The 26,516-nt window shown below is 42.6% G+C and overlaps 1 protein-coding gene across 5 annotated transcripts in view; it reads left to right on the top strand.

The window, feature by feature from the left end:
• The window catches only part of LOC127572812 (ADAMTS-like protein 1), a 480,850-nt gene that overhangs the window by 320,564 nt on the left and 133,770 nt on the right, over positions 1 to 26,516 (top strand). For all 5 annotated transcript variants that reach the window (XM_052020448.1, XM_052020447.1, XM_052020449.1 and 2 more), the window contains exons 6-9: positions 4,840 to 5,076; positions 9,637 to 9,763; positions 19,948 to 20,022; positions 25,732 to 25,889. In XM_052020448.1, the coding sequence (XP_051876408.1) occupies positions 4,840 to 5,076; positions 9,637 to 9,763; positions 19,948 to 20,022; positions 25,732 to 25,889 (597 nt within the window). The remainder of the gene's footprint in view (positions 1 to 4,839; positions 5,077 to 9,636; positions 9,764 to 19,947; positions 20,023 to 25,731; positions 25,890 to 26,516) is intronic.

The raw sequence follows: 26,516 nt of genomic DNA, 5'->3' as shown, positions 1-26,516 counted from the left end.
TCTCAGTTTTGAATGATAGTTTTATGCCCCTAGGCCCCAGTGGTGACACGGATTGATCATTTATCAAGTTTGGGCCCTTTGGCAGTCACTCCCATGCCTGGATCCTCACAAGCCACATTTAACACTTACATCAATGTTTCCACTGGTTTGTGTAAACCTCAAGCTGCACATACTGCCAGATGTTCTTATGAAGAATTTATTTATCAAGCAGAAACAAAGCCCTCAACCCATAATATTCAGACAGCTCCAAAGAGCAAATAAAAAATAAAAGTACAGCTGGTGCCTCAGCTCCCTTGGCTTCACTGGCTGGATTTTTGGGACTTTTTGAGCGGAATTGATTGGATAGATAGGAACTTTTACAGATAGCAGAGGACATGACCTTAAAGCAGGCCAGTCAGGACAGAAGCTCGAAAACACTTCTTTACACTAAGGGCAAAAATAGTGTGGAATTAATTCCCACAGAGAGTAGTAAGTGCTAGATCAATTAATAATTAAAAACTGGGTATCAGTAGACTTTGGGCAGTCAGTGTAATGGTGCTGTAGACCCAAGGTGGGATCAAGTTCAGAAACAGGTCATCACAATCTCACTGAAGGGAGGAACAGGCTGGAGGAGCGTAAATTGTAGGCAATGCTGTCATTTATTGCCTATATCTAATTGCCCTTGAGAAGATGGTGCTGAGGCACCTTTTTGAACCATTGTGGTCCTCATAGAGTCATAGAGTGATGCAGCACAGAAACAGGCCTTTCGGCCCACTGAGTGCGTGCCAACCATCAACCTCCATTTACATTCATCCTACATTGACCCTGTTCTCTCTACACTATATCAACTCCCCCTAAATTCTGCCATTCACTTACACATAAGGAGCAATTTGCAGTGGACAATTAACCTGCTGATCCCATCCTTCATTCCTCTGGATGACAGAGGGAATAAGCAAACTCCACACAGACAGCACCCAAGGTCACTGCAATAGTTTGCATAGCACCTTCTAGAATGTGCCACTTCCCCTGGGACCACTGTGGCAACCACTGCCATGAATATTTGAAGCAGATTCCTTCCTGAAAACTCCCTGCTGGAGGGATACCATCCCTTCACATATACATAGTTATAAGGAAGCTAGATGGTAGCCCTGATTTCTATTTTTGAAGATCAAATTAATATACCCTTCCTATTTTATACATATCTGCACTGTGAGCAGAAATCTCTCGGGCAGTTTAATGAGCACTCAAGATTGGCAGACTCAAGCAATGATTGTAATTTGTAATTGGTTTATTATTGTCACATGTATAGTGGTACAGTGAAAAACTTTGTTTTGCATGCCATCCATGCAGATCATTTCACAACATCAGTACATCTGATGTGAGATATGAGATAGTACAAGGGAAAGCAATAATCAAGTGCAGAATATAGTGTTACAGTTACAGAGAAATTGCAGTGCAGGCAGACAATAAGATGCAAGGTCATAAAGAAGTAGGCTGTGAGGTCAAGAGTCCACCTTATCGTACATAAGGTCTGTTCAATAGTCTTATAACAGCAGGATAGAAGCTGTCCTTGAACCTGGTGGTGCATGCTTTCAAGCTTTTGTATCTTCTGCCTGATGGAAGGGGGGAGAAGAGAGAATGTCCAGGGTGGGAGCAGTCTTTGATTATGCTGACTGCTTTTTCCGTGGCAGTGAGAAGTGTAGACAGAGTCCATGGAGCGGAGACTGGTTTTCGTGATGTGCTGAGCTAAGTCCACAGCTCTCTGCAGTTTCTTGCGGTCATGGGCAGAGCAGTTGCCATACCAAGCCGTAATGCATCCAGATAGGATGCTTTCCATGATGTGTCAATAAAAATTTGTGAGGGTCAAAGGGGACATGCCAAATTTCTTTAGCTTTTTAAGGAAGTAGAGGCATTGGTATGCTTTCTTGGCTATGGCATCTACATGGTTGAACCAGGACAGGCTATTGGTAATGTTCACTCCTCAGAACTTGAAACTCTCAACCCTCTCAATCTCAGCACTGTTGATGTAGACAGGTGTATGTTCTCCACCCCCTTCCTAAAGTCAATGACCAGCTCTTTTGTTTTGCTGTCATTGAGGGAAAGGTTGTTGTCATGACACCACGTCACTAGGCTCTCCATTTCCTTCCTGTACTCCGACCCTTATCTGAGATATGGCCCACTACAATAGAATCATCAGCAAATTTGTAGATAGAGTAAGAGCAGAATCTGACAACGCAGTCATGAGTGTGTAGGGAGTAGAGTAGGGGGCTGAGAACACAGCCTTGTGGGGCACCAGTGTTGTGGATAATTGTAGTGGAGGTGTTGCTGCCTATCCTTATTGATTGCGGTCTGTTGGCCAGGAAGTCAAGGGTCCAGTTGCAAAGGGAGGTGTTGAGTCCTAGGGTAGGAGTTTGGAGATGAATTTGCTTGGAATTATAATATTGAAGGTGGAGTTGTAAGCAATAAATAGTAGTCTGATGTAGGTGTCTTTCTTATCCAGATGCTCTATAGCTGAGTGTAGGGCTAGGGAGATGGCATTTGCTGTGGACCTGTCTCGGCGGTAGGTGAATTGCAGTGGGTTGAGGTTGACTGGGATGCTGGAGTTAATGTGTGCCATGACCAGCCTCTCAAAGCACTTCATGATAGTGGATGTCAGAGCCACCAGACGGTAGTCATTAAGGCATGTTACCTTGTTTTTTTTTGCCACCAGAATGACCATGGTCTTCTTAAAGTAGGTGGGAACCTCACATTGTAGTAGTGAGACATTAAAAATGTCTGAAAATACCCCCACCAGCTGATCCATGCAGGATCTCAGTAACAGCTGCAGACTCCATCAGAACCAGATGCTTTCTGCGGATTCAATCTCCGGAGACTGACTGTAGAATTTACCATAACAGATAATGTCAAAGTAGTGATTTTCAAATACCAGGCAAAGGTGGCTACATAAACAGAACACCTTAACTTTTGGACTTTTCATGCAGTGCAATTATTGCCAAGTTCTAATCATGCGGTTATGGAAGAAATCTTTGGGAAATTCCACTGACTGTTTTGAGGACTTGTTGCAAAATCAGACTCAACCTCAACTGTATTAAAATTATTAAAATCTGTGTAATTTAAGGTGCACATTTTCTGCTCTTCTCCAGCATCTCTAGCCCAGCTATTTGGAACTATTTAGGAACTCAAAAGCAGTTTAATTGTTAGTGTAAAAGGGATGGCTTTCAAATAAAGTGAAATGTACTTCCATTTATAGAGGAGCTTACAACTGTTTTGTGCTCTTTTAACAGTGATCAGATACCTATGGTGTGAATACATATGTTTGCACTACCTGCAATGTACTTAATCATTTGTTTTCTCGATTGTTTTTGTAAGAAAGATTTATTATATGTTGGCTTTTTTTTTCTTTTATTGACTGGCACTGATACTGTGTTTCTGGATGTTTGGGTTGACAATATTTGCTGGTTTTGCAAATCACACACAAGTGGCTTGAGACAATGGTCATACATCCTCCAGTCCCAGTGTAGATAGTAATATTCCCAAGACTCACGACTTCATTAATCATCATTCATTATTCATGACAATGAGAGTCCAAGGACAGGAGGTAGCCATTCAGCTCCTTGAGTTTCTTCTAGCATTCAATATGGCCATGACTGATTTATGACCAACTCCATTCACGCCTTTTCCCCACATTCTTAATACCTTTGATTAATAATAAAAAAAATCACTTTCAGATAACTGATCTAGCACCAAATGCATTTCCAGAAGAGTCCAATCTTCCACTATACTCTGTATGCATAAGTGTTTCCTAATTTCATTTACAAACATGTTTCTGGAAGACTAAAACTATGCAGAGGGGTTGGATAAGCTGGCATTGTTCCAGAGGAGGCTGAGGTGAGACTTAGTTGAAGTGTGTAAAATTATGAGGGGCCTCAATAGAATAAATGGGAAGGACCTATTTCCTGTAGCAGAAGAGTCAACAACTAGTGGTGGTGGGGGGGGGGGGGGGGGGAGCATTGATTTAAAGTAATTGACAGAAGGAAGGTGAGGAAGGTATATTCTTTCATCTGGAAGGTGGTGGGGGTCTAGAATGCACTGCCTGAAGGGGAGAAACCCTTAACACATTTAAATAATGTGATCTTGATGAGCCATGATCTGCAGGGTTTCTGACCTGATTCTGGAAGTGGGATTGGTTGGGATGCTCTTTTTTGATTGGCACAGACATGATGGGCCAAATTGCCTCCTTCTGAGAAGCGCATTTTCTGTGACCTTAAGATTCTATGATTCACTCCTGAAATGTCTGTCCCTACCCATTAGACAACTCTAGTCCAGCAGAAATAGTTTCACCCCATCAGATAGCCCTAACATTGTGAAAGCGTCAAACTAATTACTCCAAACCCCAGGGAACACATCTAGTTTGTGACCCCTGCCTGTTTTTATGAATATACAAATAAAATGATTAGTGTTGCTTCAGAATTGAAGGTGATGAAGAAATCCACTTTATATCATTTTAAACTCTGGCTGATTTTATAAGTTTTTGCTGGGCTGCAATTATCCATCTTTATAAAATTTGATTTCTGCAGAAATTTAAAATCAGTAGGAGTTGGTAGTTTCATGCATATTTGTGCAGAGGATGGACGAATCAAGGAAAAACTGTATCCTTCATAATGTTAATGCTATACTGACACATACTTAATACAAGGGGTTTGTGTCAGGTTTATCAAATATGCAATTCAGTGTCCAACTGCACTAGGTAATTAAGCCAACCATTGATTGTTTCCCCATGAAGTACAACTGTCGGAGTTGAAACATTGCTCTCAGAATAATCCAATGAGTTTTTTTCTTGCTGATGTTCTTTGTTCCCAGGACTGCCCTCCAGAAGCTGGGGAATTTCGTGCTCAGCAATGTTCCGCTCACAATGATGTCAAGTATCAGGGTCAGTACTATGAATGGCTTCCTGTCTACAATGACCCTGAGAAACCATGTGCATTGAAGTGTCTGGCAAAGGGAACATCACTGATTGTGGAACTGGCACCAAAAGTGCTTGATGGTACCCGGTGTTATACTGAGACTTTGCACATGTGCATCAGTGGAAATTGCCAAGTAAGTAACCAGTGTGGTGTGCTATAAATGGGAACTCAGTTACGATAAATAACTCTTAGTCACCTTTAACTGATAACCTTTAGTGATTTAGCTTATCCTTGATTTTGTCTTCCCCCAGCACTTCCTGAGTCTCTCAAGTAGATGCACATACCCAGACCCGTTGACCTACCTTCATTCACCCCCTGATACCCCATCACCCTCACCCTCTCACTCATGCTCCCTTCCAACAGTCTCAAACACTCACACCAACGTAACCTCACTCTTTCACACCACCACACTCTCACACCCTCAGCCCATCTTTTCACCTCTTCACACAGTATTGCACAATAATTACAGCACAAACTTAGGCTACTTGGTCCATCATGTCTATACCAGCTCTTTGCAAGAGCAATCCAGCTAGTCCCACTCCCCTGTCAATCATATTCATTCTATCACCCCTAATTCTTGACCCTTCTGCTAGTGGCAACATTTTCCCTTTATCTATCTACATGCTTCATGATTTTAAATACCTCTATCAGATCCCACTGCAACGTCTTCTTTTCCAAGGAAAACAACCCCAACTTCTCCAATCTGTTTACGTGACTAAAGTCCTTCATCCCTGGAATCACTTTATACTTTTCTTAAGGCACATGTGATCCAAGGTGAGCTGAATAATTGTATCCAAAATTGGTTTGGTGATAAGAGGTAGAGTGTAGTAATGGAAGGCTGGAATGACTTGAAGTCTATAACTGATGGTGTACTGCAGGCATCGGTGGTGGGACCTTTGCTGTTTGTAATATATATTAGAGACTTGGATGTGAACATAGGAGGTATTATCAGTAGGTTTGCAGGTAACATGAAAATTGCTGGTGTTATGGATAGCAAGGAAGGTTATCCAAGGCTGCAGCAGGATATAGATCAGATGGAAAGTTGGGCAGAGCATTGGCAGGTGAAATTTAGTCCTGACAAATGTGAAGTGATGCATTTTGGGAAGTCACGTAGGGTCAGACTAAATGGTAGGGTGTTGAGGAATATTGATGACCAGAGAGATTCAGGAGTCCAAGTGTGCAGTTCCCTGAAAGTGACAAAAGAGATTGATAGGGTGGTGAAGAATGTCTATGACATGCTTGTCTTCGTAGTTGGGATGTTATGTTGCAACTTTACCAAACACCGGTTAGACCACACATGGAGTATTGTGTGCAGTTCTGGTCACCACACTATAGAAAGGATGTTATTGTGCTGGAGAGAGTGCAGAGGAGGTTCACCAGGACATTGCCTGGTTTGGATAAGCTAGTCTTATCTTCCCTGGAGAGAGGGAGGCTGAGGGGTGACCTGACAGAAGTATATAATAGGCATAGATAGCAGAGACAGACAAAATCTTTTTCCCATTTTAGGGATATCAGACACTAGAGATCATAGGTTTAAGGTGAAAGCATGAAGTTTTAAAGGGAATCTGAGGGGTTAAGTTTTTATATAGAGAGCAGTTGATATCTGGAACACAATGCCAGAGGATGTGATAGAATCAAATACAGTTATTCTGTTTAAGAGTCATTTAGACAGACACAAACGGGCAAAGCCCTAATGAGGGCAAATGGGATGTGTAGATAGTGAAAAAGGTTGACAAGAGAGTGGAGGGCTGAGTGGCCCATTTCTGTGCCGTATGATTCCATGAGCCTTTCTAAAGTCTTCATTATCGTTCTTAAAGTGTGTACTTGCCTGAATAATTCAATCTTTAAATTCAACTGCTGATATTATGCTATTTGTCATCTGTCCATTTCTCCTCATTTTTTGTCTTTGCCTATCCTGAAAGCAGAGTCTCACCCAGCCAGCATTAAGGTGGGAGGGATTGAACGTGTTCTGATTCATTTCAGTAAATCTTTAGATCTCAGAATAGATTAATGCTATTTCAGTTACAAAAATATTGCATTTTGGGGAAAGATCCTCAGGCAGTTTTCAAGAGCTTGGGGAAATTGTAAGGAAGGACTGAGACCAGCTACAGAGAGCATCATCCACCAGACTGTGTGGATGATGGTGTGAGTGTCCCAGGGGTTCACTGTCCAGCTGGGGTGTGAGTATCCCAGGGATTCAGTGCTTAGTGAGAGTGTGGGTTTGCTGGTGGTTCAGTGCCTAGCTGGGGTGTGGGCTAGTTTGTGGGGTTACATTTCCTTTCACAGCTCAGGAGTCTGAATTTCTCTTTTCAGATGTGGGTACAATTCTTAAACGGGAGGTCCCACAAATAAAGTCAAAGTATTTAAAACTTTTTTGGTCCAATCCACTTAGTGATTAAAACAACTTGGAATCCATGGACACAGGTCATTAAACTGTCTTCAAACAGTGCAGAAAGTAATCAGAAGGCCTAATGGAATGCTGGCATTTGGAGGACTGGAGTAAGATGGAGCAGATGTTATGTTGCAGTTTTATGAAATCCTGGTTAAGTATAGATGGAGCACTGGGAGCAGTTCTTAGGAAGGACGGACTGCCGAATGATGCCTGAACACCGGGGGTTAAATAAGGAGGATAGATTACACAATTGGATTTATGTGTCCTGGAGATTAAAAGAATAAAGAGCGATTAAATCAAGGTTTCAAGATATTAAGGGAACTGTTAGTGTTCCAGGAGAATATTGTGCCAGGAGAATTGCTATTTGGGGAGTGCAGGAAGGGCCTGTTTTAATAATTGGAGTCAGGCCTCTCAGAGTGCAGATGTTTGGGACTCACTGCTGTAAATGGCTCTTGATGCTGGGTCAGTTGTTAATTTTCAATCAGATTCTTGTTACCCAAGACTGTTGAGCCAAGCGGAGCTGACTGGGACTGATAGTTTCAAAGGGCACTGCAGACGTTCAGCCATTCTTTGGTACCCAGTCCTGGGCCGACCCAGATCCATCACAGGGCCAGGGTTGCGGAGGGCATCTGCTGATACATCCACCAATGGCTCAACCTGCTCCAGAACCAGAGCCCAAACATGCAGGGACTCCCTGGCCTTTACATAGGGGATCTGTCTCTCCAATTGAGCACAAGCCTGCTGAGCTAATGGACAGATTGGGGATTCCCAGCCTGGGGATAAGGAGGAAAATGTTAACGAACATTTTTTCCTTTTTTTAAATTTTTTTGTCATCTCTTGGCGTCTTAATTGAATTTTTTTTTACTATTCTACTCATTTACTGACATTTGTTTTTTGTGTTTCTGAAAAGACACCTAAAAACTAAAAGAGCCTGGACAGGTTTGACAGCAGATTAGGCTCTCCCCTGACCCCCACCCCCTCTGTTTCCTGTCAAAAGGCTACCTGGGTCATTTGGGTCAGGGCCTCAGCTGGAGGCGTCCTCACTCCTGAAGCCTCACTACATGCATAGGGTGTAGAGGATCAGCTCAGTTGGCCCCCCACATCCGGCCCAGGTGAATGAGGGCAGGAGAGGATCATGCAGGAGTGAGTCAGATCCAGCCCAAATTGGTCCCATTAAGGGATTTGTGTCAAAGACAGATGAAGGAGTAACATCAAAGATCTACCATGGTCTCATTGAGTGGCAGAACAAGCGTGAAGGACTGAGTTGTTACTGAGACAATTATCTAAATTGGTGGGACACACATTGTTGCTTCAGGCTGCTAAGTTTCAGGTCCTGTCATGGTGAAGTTGACCTTTGTGACTCTGGGTGAGGGAGCAAGGTGCAAGGTGATCTTGGGAAGCTTCTGCTGGGTGCACTGAATAGAAATTGTCCATAATGGCTGCCCCCTCTTCCAGCCAATCTAACTCCTGCTGGACTGGAACTGACATTCTTGGCATCCTCCGTTCCTCCCTGAGCTCTTGGTGACATTGTTGTTATAAAAAGTAAACTTACACCCCATTCCATCTTTTGGGTATTGTGTATATGACACTGTCCAAATGAAAATGAAAAAGAGTGGTTTTCAGAAAGGCAGCTGGCTGCTGTCAGCCTCCAGTGTAACCCTCCTCAATCACCAAGGCTCTTTGGGAATGAATTATCCTCATTGACGTTAACTTCTCATAGTTCCCATATGGTTTTCAGTGGAAGCACAGTGGCACAGCTGGTAGAGCTGCAACCTGGGTTGGATGCTGTCTGTGTCAAGTTTGCAAATTCTCCTAGTGACTGCATGGATTTCATCCAGTTAATTCAGTTTGAGCCCACATCCCAAGGGCATGCAGGTTATGCTAATTAGCCGCTATCTCTTGCCCTTCATGTGTAGGTGAATGGTAAGATCAGGGGACAGTTGATGGGGATGTGAGGGGGAGAAGGCGGGTGAATAAAATGGGATTAGAATAAATGGGTGCTTTAAGGTCAGCATGGACTCAATAAGCCAAAGGGTCTGTTTCTGTACTGAATGACTATTTCTGATCATTATTTAGACCAATTTATCTGGCATTAAAAATAATGAAGCTACTCCAGATCATTGGTTTCAATGGTGTATCAATTTATTTATGTACTTGTGGGAAATATCTGGCTACTATTCTGAGATGTGCATTACCTGTCCTTCTGAGTTGTAACTTTGGATTGGTCCCTATGAACATGACTGCCACTTGTGGTGCAGTTGTAACATGTAGGCTGCAGTAACACTCTGGTGTTCCTGGCAGGTTGTTGGTTGTGATCACCAGCTGGGAAGCAGTGCCAAGGAAGATAACTGTGGAATCTGCAGCGGCAATGGCTCCACTTGTAGACTTGTACGAGGACAGTACAAATCTCAACTATCATCAAATAAATGTAAGTACTGACCTGCCTTGACAAAGAAAAATTTCCCTCCATTTTAACAGTCCAGTAATATCTGTTTAGTGGTGTTGCAATGGGCTTGGGCTTCTCAGGAATCTCCTATGCAATAAATGGGAACATGCTTCTTCTTAATCAGAATTGGTGCCTGAGCCATCAGGTTCAGGATAAAAAGATCTGAAAGTGTTTAGTGAGCCCCAGTGAAAACACTGCACTTCCAGCACAAATGTTGAATCCAATCTCAGCTTGTACTAAGATCTGCTAATTGTGAATGAGGTTCTTCAGTATCTTGGATGAAGCATTTTCTGGTTTGATCATGGATGATCTCATTCCTAAGTGTTGGAGAACAGTTGTTTCCTTTCATACCTACTCCTGCTCCCCCTCAGGACTGCTCCCATTCTACTCCGGCTCTGCCCCACTGTTATTGCTGCTCCACTCTGGTTCCACTTAAGGGCTGCTCCTGCTCAATTCCTCTTCCATGGAAACGTAGGTACAAAGATATGATCTGGCCAGATTTCAGTGTCTTTGGCAGTCTGACCCACACCTGGAACAGGCTGGATGGAACAGGCAAGGAAGCCCTTGAGGGCTGCACAGAAGGTAAACCTCTGTGGCTAAATTCCATGTGGTCCAGCATTGAAACTGATTGACATATTCAGCATTCACTGGCAAGATCCGAGTTGATCTATTTGTGTGATGTTAGTTGAAGGCTAGTTGTTGGCCATAGGACACCGACACTACTCTTCAAATAATGCCTGCCTTACATCAGTTTTTGAATTAATATTTCATCTGACAACAGCACACTGTACTGCCAGCATGGATTATTTGCTGGAGGCTCTGGAATGGAACTGTTTGAGTTACACTGAGATAAAGTTGATATATGTAGGAAGATTTTGGGGATTGGGGAAGTGGGACATCAGGGGAGAATTCCAGAGTGTGTGAGCTACAGGTTCAAATGAGACAGAAAAAGGTGGAATATTTCAAAGCTGTAAGACCTGAAAAAGTTACAAATATAATTTGAAGAAATCTGTAGGGCAAGGTTGAAGGTTTTTAAATTTTTAAAGAGGCAAGATTTTTAAATTGCGGAGGAACAGGGAACCAGTGAAGATGGACAAGGATGGAGTACTCAGTGTGGGAGAGAGAGCAAGAAAGGGTGTGGGTCATGAATGGACTTTTGTAAGTCGGAGCTGAGGGAGATCAGCAAAGGGAATTTTGAAAATACCATGTACTGTTTGAAGATGAGTAGGGGGTTCTCCTTCTTTCCTGGCCAGCTTTCTTCCCTTGGTTAATACGGATAGCTTTGAAGTGATAGCTACATGAAAACAAGGCTTTTATTTTGCCAGCATTTTAAATGCTTTACAGTATTGTTTGAGAACACACAATGCACACTCACAGCTTATCATTTTGAATGTAAAGACATCTCAAGACTCTGAAGAGAGAAATGGTGTTTAATTTTATTCCTTATTCTAGGAGGTTTTTTTTCTTTTGGCAATACTTTAACATGTCTTCAAAAATCTTGGCTATAGTTGAGAAATTGACCAAATCCATATGTATTCATTGCTTTCAATATTACAGAGAAATATTGTCCTGCACCTTGTCCTTTAATGAGAAAATTGAGATTTATGATTTTATTGTCATTGCATCTTGATGTTCAAACATTGGCAGGTGAGGAATTGAGACCTGGGTTCCCTGTGTGTATACAGAGGATAATTACCTGGGTAGTAATATGGGTCTTTTCACCATTTTCTGTTGTTGTGTTGTGTGCCTGTTGATTGATCAAATATGACAACTAGAGGCATGCCAAGAATACCACGGGCGTTTCATACATTTGTAACTTCTTAACTTGTTGATCATTTCAACTCAGCAGAATATAAATGTGGTTTTGATCTCCTGATACTTTGCCTAGATTTTAGACTGACATGTTGATATATTTAGATATTGGACTGCATGAGAAATTTACAATAAGTGTGGTTAGAGGGGCAGGTACATATTGCCAATAAAGGCAAAGCCTGACCAACATTAGTCAAAAGATTAAAAAAACGCAGATGCGGGAAATCTGAAATAAAAGAAGAAAAGGTTGGAAGTACGCAACAAGTTAGTCAGCAATTGTGGAAAGAAAAATAGAATTGAACTTTCAGGTCAATGACCTTTCATCACAATGAGTAAAAGTAAATCTCAATCTGAAATGTTAACATAGTCTCTTTCTCCATATGTGATGCCTCACCTGCTGCATTTTTCCAGAATTTTCTGTTTTTATTTCTGACCAACTTTAGTGAAATAAACCATAATAATACAAATCATATTAAATCACTGGAAATAAACAGCAGTTGAACTGAATTCTGCTGCTGAATATTCTTTTACTGGAAGGCCTTCAAAGGCGAAATTTTGAGAGTGCACAGTTTGCATGTTCCTGCCAGGATTAAAGGCAAAGTTAACAGGCTTAGGGAACCTTGGTTTTCAAGGGATATTGGTGATCTGGTTAAGAAAAAGAGAGAGGTGTATAGCAGGTATAGACAACTAGGCACAAATGAGGTACTTGAAGCATGTAGAAAAGGTAAGAAAATGCTAAAGAAGAAAATCAGGAAGGCAAAAAGAAGACATGAGGTAGCTCTGACAGATAATGTGAAGGTAAACCCAAAGGGTTTCTACAAGTATGCTAAGAGTAAAAGGATAGCAAAGGACAAAATTGGTCCCCTAGAAGATCAAAGTGGTGGGCTATGTGTGGAGCCTCCTGAGATGAGGGAGATCTTAAACAGTTTTTTTGCATCAGTATTTACTCAGGAAACTGGCACAGTGGATATAGAAGGAAGGGAAACAAGCAGTAGTGTCATGGAACATATAGAGATTAAAGAAGAGGAGGTGCTTGCTGCCTTATAGCGAATAAAGGTAGATAAATCCCCTGGGCCTGACATGATATTGCCTCAGACCTTGAGAGAGACTAGTGTAGAAATTGCAGGGACCCCGGCAGATATACTTAAAATGTCCTTAGCCACGGGTGCGGTGCCAGAGGACTGGAGGGTAGCTCATGTTGTTCCATTGTTTAAAAAAAGCTCTAAAAGTAAACCAGGTAATTACAAGCCAGTGAACCTGACATCAGTAGTAGGTAAATTATTAGAAGGTTTTCTGAGAGATCAGATGTACAAGTATTTGGACAGCCAAGGGCTGACTAAGGATAGTCAGCATGGCTTTGTGCGTGGTAGATCGTGTTTAACGAATCTTGTAGAGTTTTTCAAGGAGGTTACCAAGAAAGTAAATGAAGGAAAGGCTGTGGATATTGTCTACATGGACTTTAGTAAGGCCTTTGACAAGGTCCCACGTGGGAGGTTAGTTCAGAAGGTTCAGACACTAGGTATCCATGGAGAGGTTGTAAACTGGATTCAAGATTGGCTGTGTGGGAGAAGACAGAGAGTGGTAGTGGATGATTGTTTCTCAGACTGGAGGTCTGTGTCTAGTGGTGTGCCTCAGGGATCTATGCTGTGGTCATTGTTGTTTGTTGTCGATATCAATGATCTAGATGATAATGTGGTAAAGTAGATCAGCAAGTTTGCTGATGACACTAAAATTGGAGGCGTTGTGGACAGTGAGGAAGGCTTTCAAAGCTTGCAGAGGGATCTGGACCAACTGGAAAAATGGGCCAGAAAATGGCAGATGGAATTTAATGCAGACAAGTGTGAGGTGTTGCATTTTGGAAGGACAAGTCAAGGTAGGACATACACAGTAAATGGTAGGGCACTGACGAGTGCAGAGGAACAAAGGGATCTGGGAATTCAGATACATAATTCCCAAAATTCACAGGTAGACAGGGTTGTAAAGAAAGCTTTTGGCATCCTGGCATTCATAAATCAAAGTATTGAATATAGGAGTTGGGATGTTATGGTGAGTTTGTATAAGACATTGGTGAGGCAAGATTTGGAGTATTGTGTGCAGTTCTGGTCACCTAACTATAGGAAGGATATCAGTAAGATTGAAAGAGTGCAGAGAAGATTTACTAGAATGTTGTCGGGTCTTCAGGAGTTGAGTTACAGGGAAAGATTGAACAGGTTAGGACTTTATTCCTTGGAGCTTAGAAGAATGAGGGGAGATTTGATAGAGGTTTACAAAGTCATGAGGGGTATAGACAGAGTAAATGCAAGTAGGCTCTTTCCACCTAGATTAGGAGAGATAAGTACAAGAGGACATGGCTTTAGGGTGAAAGGGGAAAGGTTTAGGGGGAACATTAGGGGGAGCTTCTTCACTCAGAGAGTGGTGGGAGGGTGGAACGAGCTGCCATCTGATGTGGTAAATGCGGGCTCACTCTCAAGTTTTAAGAATAAATTGGATAGATACATGGACGGGAGAGGTCTGGAGGGTTATGGACTGGGTGCAGGTAAATGGGACTAGCAAAATGACGTTTCGGCACAGACTAGAAGGGCCAAATGGCCTGCTTTCTGTGCTGTAGTGTTCTATGGTTCTACTGTGCTCTCTGGTTAGTTGCCCTGCTGGTTGATTGAACTTCATTGGTTTGAAGAGGAAATTTTAAAGTTGAATACTGCAGTTGTTGGTAGAGGGAATAGACTTGTTGCTGGAGCATCTGACCTCCGCTCACTAACATTCCACGTGAGAGACATGGCACACCACTCCTGAACTCTCGATCATCCCACCGCACACCTGTTGGAGCTCGGTGGTGCCTCCGACTGGTGAGCTTTATGCTGCTCAGGTTTCATTGGTGCACACAGGAGGTCCCATGACCAAGCTCTACCTGATGATGTTGCACACCCCACAAAACTGTTGTTTCAACTTCATGGCAATGCCTGACTCCTGAATTAAGTGCACACAGCCATTCCCAATCAGCTTGCAGATCACTTACTCCCAAAGAATGCATGGAGAAGTATTAGCAAGAATAAGGAAGCAGGGGAGGAACTTCCAGACACGACACTGGCAATTGCATTCGGGATGAACATAAGCTGTAAATTGTTAGTAACAAACAGGTGTATGGTACTCCTCTGGTAACAACGTCAAGACAAGGCTGGGGTGGAAATTGTGCAGCATCACCCCACATGATCTCGTTCCAATTATGATCAACCTTGTCATCTTGTCCATCAAACAACTGCCCAACAGTCATAAGTAGTAACTTCACAGCATACCACAAAACTAGGACCAGGGAACAAGAATGGAAAATACATGGTGAGAGTGCTGTGCTGCCTAATTTCCACACACCATGATTTTTGAGGCCAACTGCTGTTTGGGGGAACCAGTGCTCCCTCCAGAAACAGGTAGTATCTGTCGATATAGCCGAAAATGTCACGACAACCATGAATTGCCCCATAATTTAAATGCACTATCCTTATTCTTTCCATTTATCATTGAAAGAATGATCCCCATATGAGTCCCAATACAAAAACACCTTCATCAGATGAGATGTGTGAACCTTCCATTTTGTTATCTTTCTGTCCATCTGTCTATTTCTTTTATTATTGAATAACTTACCTATCTGCAAGGCTCTCTATCAACCATCATACATTGAAAAATGCAGCTATACTCTTGAAATCCTTGGACAGAACACTTCAAGCTGAAACATTTTAGCAACACTAAATACTCTGCCAATGAAAGGAACGCTATCTCCTATTGCTTGTTTCTGCTTGCTTCATAAGCCTCACAGTCCAGTTAACTAGAACAGATTACCTGTTTTATGTTGTAGACAGGGACTGTTTTTGAAAGCAACTGTGATTTCTATTTTCTGTAGATTTTTAACTCATGATTTTAGGATTTTTTTTTGCTAATTATGTGACATTGTCAACAAGACTGTACAAGTTAGAGTTAATAAGCAGAAATTTATGAGCAGTGCAGTTCTGCAATTGTCTGATGTACACAGCTGGTGGACAAAGCTCTGTGTTGATCATTAAACAAATATATATAGAAGGAATCATAGAGTAAAATAAAAATCAAGGCTGTTCTCCCTTCCAGCCAACCACCCAACCCCCAAATCCCAAGTCCTGGACTGAGCCAGTAATGCCTGTTCCTTGCAGAGGTCTCATTTAGTCTGAGCCCTCCCTCTAGTCAGTTGTCCAAGCTTGGCATAACTCCCCAGGAGAGCCTGGGTTGATGGAAGAAGAGGCTGCATATTGACAGAGAGGTCAAGGGTGTAGTGAGTGGTGGGAATTCAGCAGTTTCATGTTCACCAAGGGACTGCGCTGTTCCAACTACCTACCAGCTGATATGGAAGCAATTAATGGTAGGTTGGATGTTCTAGCCCTCGATAATGTGTTACTGAACTATTCACACCACAGAGACTGGTTTCATTGAGTAATGCATGCTGCTTGGCTGATCAGTTTTGGTGTGGTGATGCCTGTGGACGAGGGTGGACATTTACGATCCTGATGTTTCAGCTGTAAAACACACAGATGGGCAGCAGATAAGAGCAGAAGTGGGGCTGAGCTGCAACAATCTCCCTGTGGTGAATCAGCTGCTGCCAAGGACCAGGCTCAAATCCAGTGAATGGTCATTTGGGATAGAGACTGGAGGGCAGCCCAGAATCAGAACAGTTAGTTCATTTATTCTTTGGCACAGTCCTTATCTCTGGCTCTGTGATCTGAGAGGGTTTGTAAAGCAGCGTTAATGAACTCAGCTCACATGTTGCTTTTGCATGTCTCTGGGCCAATGCTGGAGACAGCCATCCTCTCAGGCTGTGTCACTCCTGCCAGGAGCCCAACTGAAATCCCATCCTCAGCATCAGATGTGACAGCTCCTCTTCACTGCCTGAGCAACCAAGAGCAGGAAACTGTGTGCATCACATCACACCAATAGCACTCAATGGCACAGCATGCCAAAATCACGGGGCATGATAGGACACTAACATCACTCTACACCAGGTCATGCCATCAGCCCTCTAGAGGCCAGCCTCACTGTATGGGACAGCATGCTGACGTCACTGTATTGGACAGCACACTGACGTCACTGTATTGGACAGCACACTGACCTCACTGTACAGGACAGCTGACTGACCTCACTGTACAGCACAGCACACTGACCTCACTGTACGGGACAGCACACTGGCCTCACACTGTATGGGACAGCAGGCCAGCATCACTGTATGGAATGGCACACTGACTTCACTCTATGGGACAGCACACTATATATTTTGCAAACACAACTGGTATTTTTAAACATTAATAACATTTTAAAGTTTGAGACAATCCAAATTATCTTTGATGGTAAAAAGTTATTCATCCATTATCATTTTCTATGAATACTTAAAACTCTACAAAATGTGTCAGCTAACAAATGTTTACAATTTCACCACCACCTTTGAAATTTTCATTAAACTTGTTTAGAATAACATAGTGCGTGCCAATCTTTCTCAAGCATCATTCTGCAGTGACATTTTTGACAAAACAATTTGCTTATCAAGAATTTTCAAGCAACTGTAGAAAATTTATGGATTTTTTTTGTATTATTTACTTTGATGATACTCTGACATAGAACATAGGGCATAGAACAGTATGGTACAGGCCCTTTAGCCCACCATACCTGCACTGACCATGATGCCAATCAAACTATCCTATCTGCTTGTACATGGTCCATATCCCTCTATTCCCTGTCTGTCTATATGTCTGTTGAAATGCCTCTGAATAATGAAATGTGACAGAACAGTCAATCATAAATGCTGATAACTTTATTGGTATTTCTATCCGCAGCATTGTGTAAAATTTCTGCAGTCCATCTGGTTAAGGTGCTCCTAAGTGCTGTTTGATGGGGGAGTTCCAGGATTTAGATAGAGAACCTGTGCATGATATTGTTCCACTGTAGCTGTTGCCTGTGTCCTTCATGGTTAATATTTTGACTGGAGTTCAACAGTCAAGGATAGATGGCCAAAGCCCATTTGTTGGTGTCCAGTGCTGTAGCACTGTGATTACCTCAGGATCTTTAAAATGAACAGGGTTGTGGTGTTTTCCCTCAGTAAATCATAAGCATTTTCTTATCCCTGGACACAACATCACTTAAAAGCACTCACACTTTCGCTTCAGAATATAATAAGTTTAACTGTACTCCAATACTTAGCACATATTTTAACTTCATGCTAGAGAAGTGAAATGCTATCATATTGGATAGCACCTTGATTGAATGATTGTAGTTGTTTGTCTATTCCATTTAGAGAATCATGGACTGATTAGGGACAGCCAGCATGGCCTTGTGAAGGGAAGATCTTGCCTCACAAGCCTGACAGGGTTCTTTGAGGAGGTGACCAGGAAGATTGATGAGGCTAGTGCAGTGGATGTGGTCTACATGGATTTTAGTAAGGCGTTTGGCAAGGTTCCGCATGGTAGGCTTCTTCAGAAGGTCGGACACCAAGGGATCCAGGGAGGCTTGGCCGTGTGGATTCAGAATTGGCTTGCCTGTAGAAAGCAGAGGGTTGTGGTGGAGGGAGTGCATTCGGATTGGAGGGCCGTGACTAGTGGTGTCCTGCAGGGATCGGTTCTGGGACCTCTACTTCTTGTGATATTTATTAACGACTTAGATGAGGGGGTGGAAGGGTGGGTTAGCAAGTTTGCAGATGACACAAAGATCGTTAGTGTTGTGGATAGTGTGGAGGGCTGTCGAAGCTTGCAGAGGGATATTGTTAGGATGCAGAGCTGGGCTGACAAGTGGCAGATGGAGTTCAGTCCAGAGAAGTGTGAGGTGGTACACCTTGGAAGGACAAACTCCAAGGCAGAGTTCAAGGTGAATGGCAGGATTCTGGGCAGTGTGGAGGAGCAGAGGGATCCGGGGGTTCATATCCACAGGTCACTGAAAGTCACCTCACAGGTAGACAGGGTAGTTAAGAAAGCTTATGGGATGTTAGCTTTCATAAGTCGTGGGATCGAGTTTAAGAGCCGATAAGTGATGATGCAGCTTTACAAAACTCTGGTTAGACCACACTTAGAGTACTGTGTTCAGTTCTGGTCGCCTCATTATAGGAAGGATGTGGAGGTGTTGGAAAGGGTGCAGAGGAGATTTACCAGGATGCTGCCTGGATTAGAGAGTATGGATTATGAGGAGAGACTAAGGGAGCTAGGGCTGTTCTCATTGGAAAGAAGGAGGATGAGGGGAGACATAGAGGTATACAAGATATTGAGAGGAATAGATAGTGTGGACAGCCAGCACCTCTTTCCCAGGGTACCAATGCTCAGAACAAGAGGACATGGCTTTAAGGTAATGGGGGGGAAGTTCAGGGGAGATGTCAGAAGGAGGTTTTTCACCCAGAGAGTGGTTGGTGCATGGAATGCGCTGCCTGGGGTGGTGGTGGAGGCTGATACATTGGACAAGTTCAAGAGATTGTTAGATAAGCATATGGAGGAATTTAAGATAGAGGGATATGTGGGAGTAAGGGGTTAGATAGTCTTAGGTGTGGTTTGAAGGTCAGCACAACATGGTGGGCCGAAGGGCCTGCATTGTGCTGTATTGTTCTATGGTTCTATGGTATTCCGGTGATTTAGGAAGGGCCTCTTATAGACAATGGCACCAAAAATAAAATTAAAACTGTTTTATTTCATTAAAATATGTTTCCATGAAGTATTTCAATCTCTGATATATTATTACATGGATGCATGCATAACTGCTTCAACCAATCAATCGTGGAAGTATTTCTTCTGTCATGTCATGAATGCCAGCAGGTTGATTTTCCTGGAATGTTGGAGGGAATCTTGGTCTTGTCAGATTCTATAGAAGCAATAGCATCAATTGGAGAAATGTAAATTCGAGAGTGTTACCTCCCTGTGAATTTTCAATTAATTCATGAGACATTGCATCAAAATTCAGTTGAATTCAGCCATGTTTCAGCTTTGTGAAAGTTCCTCCAGTTATAAATTGAAGGCTGCCTTATTGTATATGGTTTGAATTATTAGGTTCAATTCATTTCGAAGTCAATATGTGTTTAACCAACAGGGCCTTTAGAGATCTTACGTGTTTAATAAAATCTGTTTAAACATTTGTTTTCATTCTGAAAAGGAAATATATCATGCTTATGCTTGATTTTCCTTAATGAAGGATAACCAGATAAACATTTCCATTTAATTGTACTCTTGTGCTCTGGTGTCTCTGATGTTATTCTGTGTAAACTAGAAAATAGATTGTATTAAAAAAATGTATTTCAGCGCAATACAAATCAGAAAATTTCTAACAGACACTTTTTCAACTAAAATGTCTAATTCTTGAAATTCCTTTCGTAGTGGATGACACTATCATTGCCATTCCATATGGAAGCCGGCATGTCCGAATTGTACTCAAAGGCCCAGACCATCTGTGTAAGTAGACTCAGATTTTACAACTCAAATCATTTTTAATCTGCTGTTTATTGCCATGCTTTTGGATCTTGTCCTGCATGATGTTATGGAAAACATTTAGTATAATTAGGAACAACCTTCCACCCTGTAGGCACGGAGTAGCGTGGATTGCATTTATCAATATGTGCACCTCAATCAGCATTTTCATGGCCAGATTTACTTGTTAGCAACATCGATAGATTTGGGTTGATTGTTGCTGAAAAATAGGTAAGTGCTTTTCTGTGATGCTCTAGTTGTTGCATTTTATGCACTGAAAACAGGAGATAGGTATGTTCAAGTGAATCATTTCCATTTGGTCTCTTTCCTCTTTTAAGAAGAGCTCTTGATTTGGTTGTGGTTTCTTCATGATGACCCTTTCAAAATTAATGGTATGAACATTGAATTTTCCAACTTCAGGTAACCTTCCTCTCTCCTTCTGGTACCTTTCCCAACCCCCCCCCCCATCCAGTTTCATTCCTCACCCACACACATCCCCGGTTCCATCTGCCTATCACCCACACACTACACCTTCTGGTTCTCCTATCCCCTCCCCCTAAACTAGTTCCATCTGCCCCTCATCACTTCCTTGCCTGATTCCACTTGTCATCTTCCTTAATTATCAGATTCCAGCACCTGCAGCCTCTGTATCTACTTCCATCCTTACTCCCACCATACCCCCCAAACCTGGCTCCATCTGCCCCCTTTATTTCTCTCTCCTTATCTGTCTCTACCTATCATGCACCAGACACTGATTCCTGACTCCACCCATCTCCCTCCCCCACCTACCTCCATCTGCCCATCATCTCTCCACACCTAGTTCCACCCATCACCTGCCAGACCCCTCCTCACCCCTCCCTCCCACGTCTTTATACTGGTTACCTCCCCTTTACACTCTCAGTCCTGATGCAGGGTCTTGACCCAAAACCTCAACTACCCCTTTCCCTCCGCAGATGCTGTTTGACCACTGAGTTCCTCCAGAAATTTTTTTTTTTGCTCCATGTTCCAACATCTGCAGTTTTTTGTATCTCCTTTCAAAATTGAAAGCAGGATTGAGTCCCACTCATACACAGAGTTGGAAATTGAATTAGATCCTTCAAATATCTATATCCTCATTGGTTAGTGTCTACAAAGGTTAATGAAGGAGAAATCACTAGGATCTGGTATGTCACAATGAAATGTTAGCATGTTTGCCCTTGTCTTTTATATCCTAATGATGAAGGAAAGTGGATATTCCTTCTACCATCTTTACCTTGTTGAGAGGAAAAGCTGGAAATTTGTTTCATCTTTTTTGAAGAGTGAGTTCAGCAATACTTACATGCAACTTATTTTCTCTGAGCCATGGATTAGCTCTTTCGTCTGTTGATACATTTAACAGAGCATATTTGCCTTCATCAGTCAGGGCATTGAGTATAAAAGTCAAGACATCATGTTGCAGCTGTGTAAAACTTTGATCCGGCCACATTTGGAGTATCATGTGTAGTTCTGGTCATCGCTCTATAGGAAGGAAACAGAGGCTTTGGAGAGGGTGCAGAAGAGGTTCACCATTATGTTGCCTGGATTGGAGAGTATTAGCTATAAGAAGAGGTTGGACAAACTTGGATTGTTTTCTCTGGAGCATTGGAGGCTGAGGAGATAGAAGTATATCAGGTTGATAGTCAGAGTGCTTTTCCCAGGATGGAAATGTTAAATACCAGAGGGTATAGCTTTAAGGTGAGAGGGGCAAGTTTAAAGATGTGTGAGGCAAGTTTTTTTTTACACAGTACAGTAGTTGCCTGGAATGCACTGCCAGAGGAGGTGGTAGAAGCAGACACGATAGCTACAGTTAAGAAACATTTGGACAGATACATGACCAGGCAGGGAATAGAGGGATATGGACCATGTGCAGGTAGATGGGATGAGTTTAGCTCGGTATGATGGTCAGCGCTGTTCCTGTGCTGTACTGTCCTATACTCTACGTTAGGTTGTTAATTTCCATAAACCAAATTCATTTACCCCCTCTGCAGTGATATCACACGTCACCTTCAGAAGTGCTTTGAATAAAGTGTTACGGACTCGGTGAAAGTCCCTTTAAGTTAGTTGTTTGTGTGTGTGTGTGTGTGTGTGTGTGTGTGTGTGTGTGTGGGGCGTGCTTACGTCAACAGAAGATAAAGGACGTAATGACGTTGTTGAAGAAGGCAGTCGAAATCAAAGGGAGAGAGAGGGAAAAAGGGAGAGAGACACTAGGCTGTTAGTTTCTCTATCGATGGATGAGAAACAATAACTGTGTCTGTCACTGAAATCCATGTATGGAAATTGGAAGTAATCCGGTGGAGTTCACTTTGTTGCTGACCTGTAGAAGGAAACAGGTATTTGTGTGGATAACCACGATTCGGATGCTTTTCGGGGTGAGGAAGTCACTACCGAGTAAACACTGAACTGTCATTTGGGTTCCGTCGTGGAACATTTGGATTTCATAATTACTCTCTCTACGTTCTCTACATCTACATTTTATCTTCAGACAACGGTGGTTGTTGAAGAAGCCTTTGCTCATGTTTCACCTTATGGCTTGCTGAACTGAACTTTAAGAACCATTCTTGAACTTGGAGTTTGGGACTTTGCCACACACACACGAAGAGTTTAGTTTTGGGGGTTAATGTTCAAGGTTTAACATTTTTAATTCTAACATACTAACATTTTTACTTTTATTTTTCTTATTATCATAAGTAGTGATTAATAAAATAGTTTTTAACACTGAATCATGACTCAGTGTGTTTGTTGCTAGTTCGTAACAAAAGGGAAAGATAACACTCCACCTCCATAGGCCTTCCTTTATTTTGTTTTTTCTGTAAAGATCACAAGACAGTGATTTAGAGCTACCGGTGGAGTGGGGGAGGTGCAGAGAAAGGATGAGACTGCAAAGCTGCTTCAGGCATAGGTTATGTAACTAACAACTGAAGGAAATTGTGGCCTGCAAATTCACCATGCAGTGATGAAGGCAGTCGTAATTGTATGTTCAGAGTTTCCGACACAATGCTCCACTTTTGCTCCATTGTCTGATAGCTAGTATGCCTGTGACACAGTAAAGTACCTGTTATCCAGTGTATCTGTGACATGGTCCTACCATCTGGTATCATGTGTTTTTGATGCACTGTCCAGTATCTAATGTGCAGTGTACCAGATACACTGCCCAATATCCACAAACTCCAGTGTTACTGACACACTGCCCAGTATCTAATGCGGAGTGTGCCTGACACACTGCCCAAAATCTAATATACACTATTCCTGACACACCTCCGAATGTCTGATGTCCAGGGTTCCCAACACACTGCCCAGTGTCTGAGTCCAGTGCTCCCAAAACACTGCCAGATTTCAATTCCCCAGTGTTTCTAATGCACAGCCCAATGTCTGATCTCCAATGTGCCCAACCCACTGGCTAGTGTCTAATTCCAGTGTTCATGACAAATTGCCAAGTGTCTGGTGTCCATTGTCTCTGACACACTGCTCTATGTCTGATTCCAGTGCCCGACATACTGCCCAGTATACAATGTCTAATGATTGGACACTTTGCCTAGTTGTAATGTTTAGTGTTTCTAACACATTCCCCAGTGTCTGATGTTTAATGTCTGATGTCCGGTGTTCCTGACCCATTACCCAGAGTAAAATGTCCACTGTTCCTGGCACATGTTTCTTCTTCTCTGGAAACAGGTGAGGCTTCAGAGGACTACAGAGTGGCTAATGTGGTACCATTGTTTAAAAAGTGTAGGAAAAACAAGCCAGGAAACTATAGGTCGGTGAGTCTGACATCGGTAGTGGGTAATTTGCTGGAGGGGATTTTGAGGGACAGGATCTACCAACATTTGGAGAGTCAGGATCTGATTCGGGACTGTCAGCATGGTTTTGTGCATGAAAAGTCGTGTCTGACAAATCTCTTGGAGGTCTTTGAGGAGGTAACCAAGAGAGTAGATGAGGGTAGGGCAGTGAATATAGTCTTATAAGGCCTTTGACAAGGTCCCTCATGGCAGGTCAGATTTCATGCGATCCAGGGGGAGATAGCTGATTGGATTCATAATTTGCACAGTGCTAGGAAGCAGATGGTGATGGCCAAGGGTTATTTATCAGACTGGAGGCCTGTGTCTAATAGTGTGCCACAGGGGTTAGTGCTGGGATCTTTGTTGTTTGTAGTTTACTTAAATGATTTGGAGACAAATGTCAAGGCATGGTTAGTAGGTTTGTGGATGATTCTATAATAGGTGGTGTTGTAGACAGTGTAGAAGTCTATGAAGAATGACAGGGGAATCTTGAACAGCTAGGTACGTCGGCTGAGGATTGGCAAATGGTTTTCAATCCAGATAAATGTGAGGTAGTGCAGTTTGGGAGATCAAACCAGGGGTAGGACTTATAGAGTGAATGGTAGGGTCCTGGGGCATGCTATGGAACAGAGGGACCTAGGAGTGCAAGTGCATAGTTCGCTGAAAGCAGCGTCACAGGTAGACAGGGTGATGAAGAAAGTGTTTGGTACACTGGCCTTCATCAGTCAGGGCACTGAGTATAGTAGTTGGGAAGTTACGTTGTAGTCATGTAAGACGTTGGTGAGGCTGCACTTGGAGTATTGTGTATAATTTTGGTCACCCTGCTATAGGAAAGATGTTATGAAACTAGAAAGATTGCAGAAAAGATTTACCAGGATGTTGCCTAGACTTGGGGACCTGAGTTTGAATAGACTAGGGCTTTATTCCCTGGAATGTAGAAAATTGAGAGGTGACCTGATAGCAGTATATAAGATCATGAGGAGCATAGACAGGGTGAAAGCACATGGTCTTTTTCCCGGGGAGGAGATGCTAAAAACAAGAGGGCATAGGTTTAAGATCAGAAGTGAGAGATTTAAAAGGGACGTCAGGGGCAGCTTCTTCACGCAGAGGGTGGTGCGTATTTGGAATGAGCTGGCAGAAATGGTGGCTGAGGCAGGCACATTAGCAATGTCTAAAAGCCATCTAGGTAAGTACATGGATAGGAGATCTTTAGAGGGCTATGGGCCAAACATGGGCAGGTGGGACTAGCTCACTGGACGACACAGTCGGCATGGACGAGTTGGGCCAAAGGGCCTGTTTCCATGCTGTATGACTCTATGACTCCATAGTGTTTCCGATACACTGCCCAGTGTCTAATGTTGAGTTCTCCCATCAAAGTCCCCTGGCAAGGCCAGTATTTACTTCCCATATTGCTCTTGAGAGGTTGGGGTCAGCCACCTTCTTGAACTGCAGCAGGTCCATGTGGTGAAGGCACTCCCACACAGATGTTGGGGAGGGAGTTCCAGGATTTAGACCCATGGACTGTGTGTTGAGGTTGGGGAATGAGGGACCACTTCGAGGGGTCAGTTTTTGACTGGTGTACCACCTGGATCTGGCTTCAGGTGCTCTCAGTCTCATTGAAGCAAGCTGTTAATGGGCATACATTAAGCAGTGAAGTTTAGGGAATGGTATCCTCGCATGCATTGAACAACTTTGGTCCTCCCTAGCTGTAACATGCCATCCCCATGCGTTAGTGTGCTAGACGCATGCAGGTCCCACAAGGTTTGCAGCCACTACCCACAGTCAATTTCCCGAATAAAGTCTCTCCCCTTGTGCATATAAATGTTGCACTGTGAGATAGAATTTCCAGTTCATTGTGTCTAAAGTCTGTTCTGAATTACTTTCTTTAAATCATTTTTCCAAGATTTGGAAACAAAGACTCTTTTGGGCCAGAAAGGGGAGAACAACCTCAGCATGCCCGGATCCTTCAGCAGTGTAAACACCAGCTTCGATTTCCAGAAACTTCCAGACAAGGAGATCCTGAGAGCAAATGGACCACTTGGAGCAGATGTTACTGTAAAGGTAAATCATTGTTTTAAATTGTTCAATTCTATTTTCGTTAATAGCTGTTATAATTTTAGCATGTTTCATTCTAAAATGTCAAATGAAAAAAGATCTGCTGGTTCTTTGGCAATAATTAGAAACCTAAATTTGAAACATTTCATTTCATGCTGTTCAGGATTGAAATGACAGTTATAAAATTTGCAATGAAATTTCCCAGTGCATTAATTTATTCTGCTTAATTTCAGCAGGTTTCTTTGGTAAAAACTGAGTACTTAGTTGTCTTTTTCCAGGCGGTTTTAAATTTAACATGCTGAATTCCAGAGGGAATGGCCATTAATAAATTACAGGATAATGAATATCTGCCATCAATGCCATCCTCAAGGCCAAAAGTCCACCTGAAGGAACTAAACACTGCAGAAGATACAGGCAAATTACCTGCTGGCTGTCCAGGATGAGTCTGATGTCACATTCTGTAACTTGAAGCTAAATTATCAGCTCCAACACCAAGGTGCTTGTTAACATTTTCAGACAAGAATATCTTTCTTTCCCTCCCCTTCTGTCACAGCAACAGTGGTGAGTTCTACAAAACTCTCCTGGGTTCTTTTAAGATTAACTCCCAACAGTCACTGGAATGGTGTTGTGCTA

Source organism: Pristis pectinata, chromosome 7, assembly GCF_009764475.1.
Source record: "Pristis pectinata isolate sPriPec2 chromosome 7, sPriPec2.1.pri, whole genome shotgun sequence".
In the NCBI taxonomy this organism is placed as follows: domain Eukaryota; kingdom Metazoa; phylum Chordata; class Chondrichthyes; order Rhinopristiformes; family Pristidae; genus Pristis; species Pristis pectinata.
Note: the sequence above shows the minus strand (reverse complement) of the source record. Positions and strands in the feature narration are given on the sequence as shown.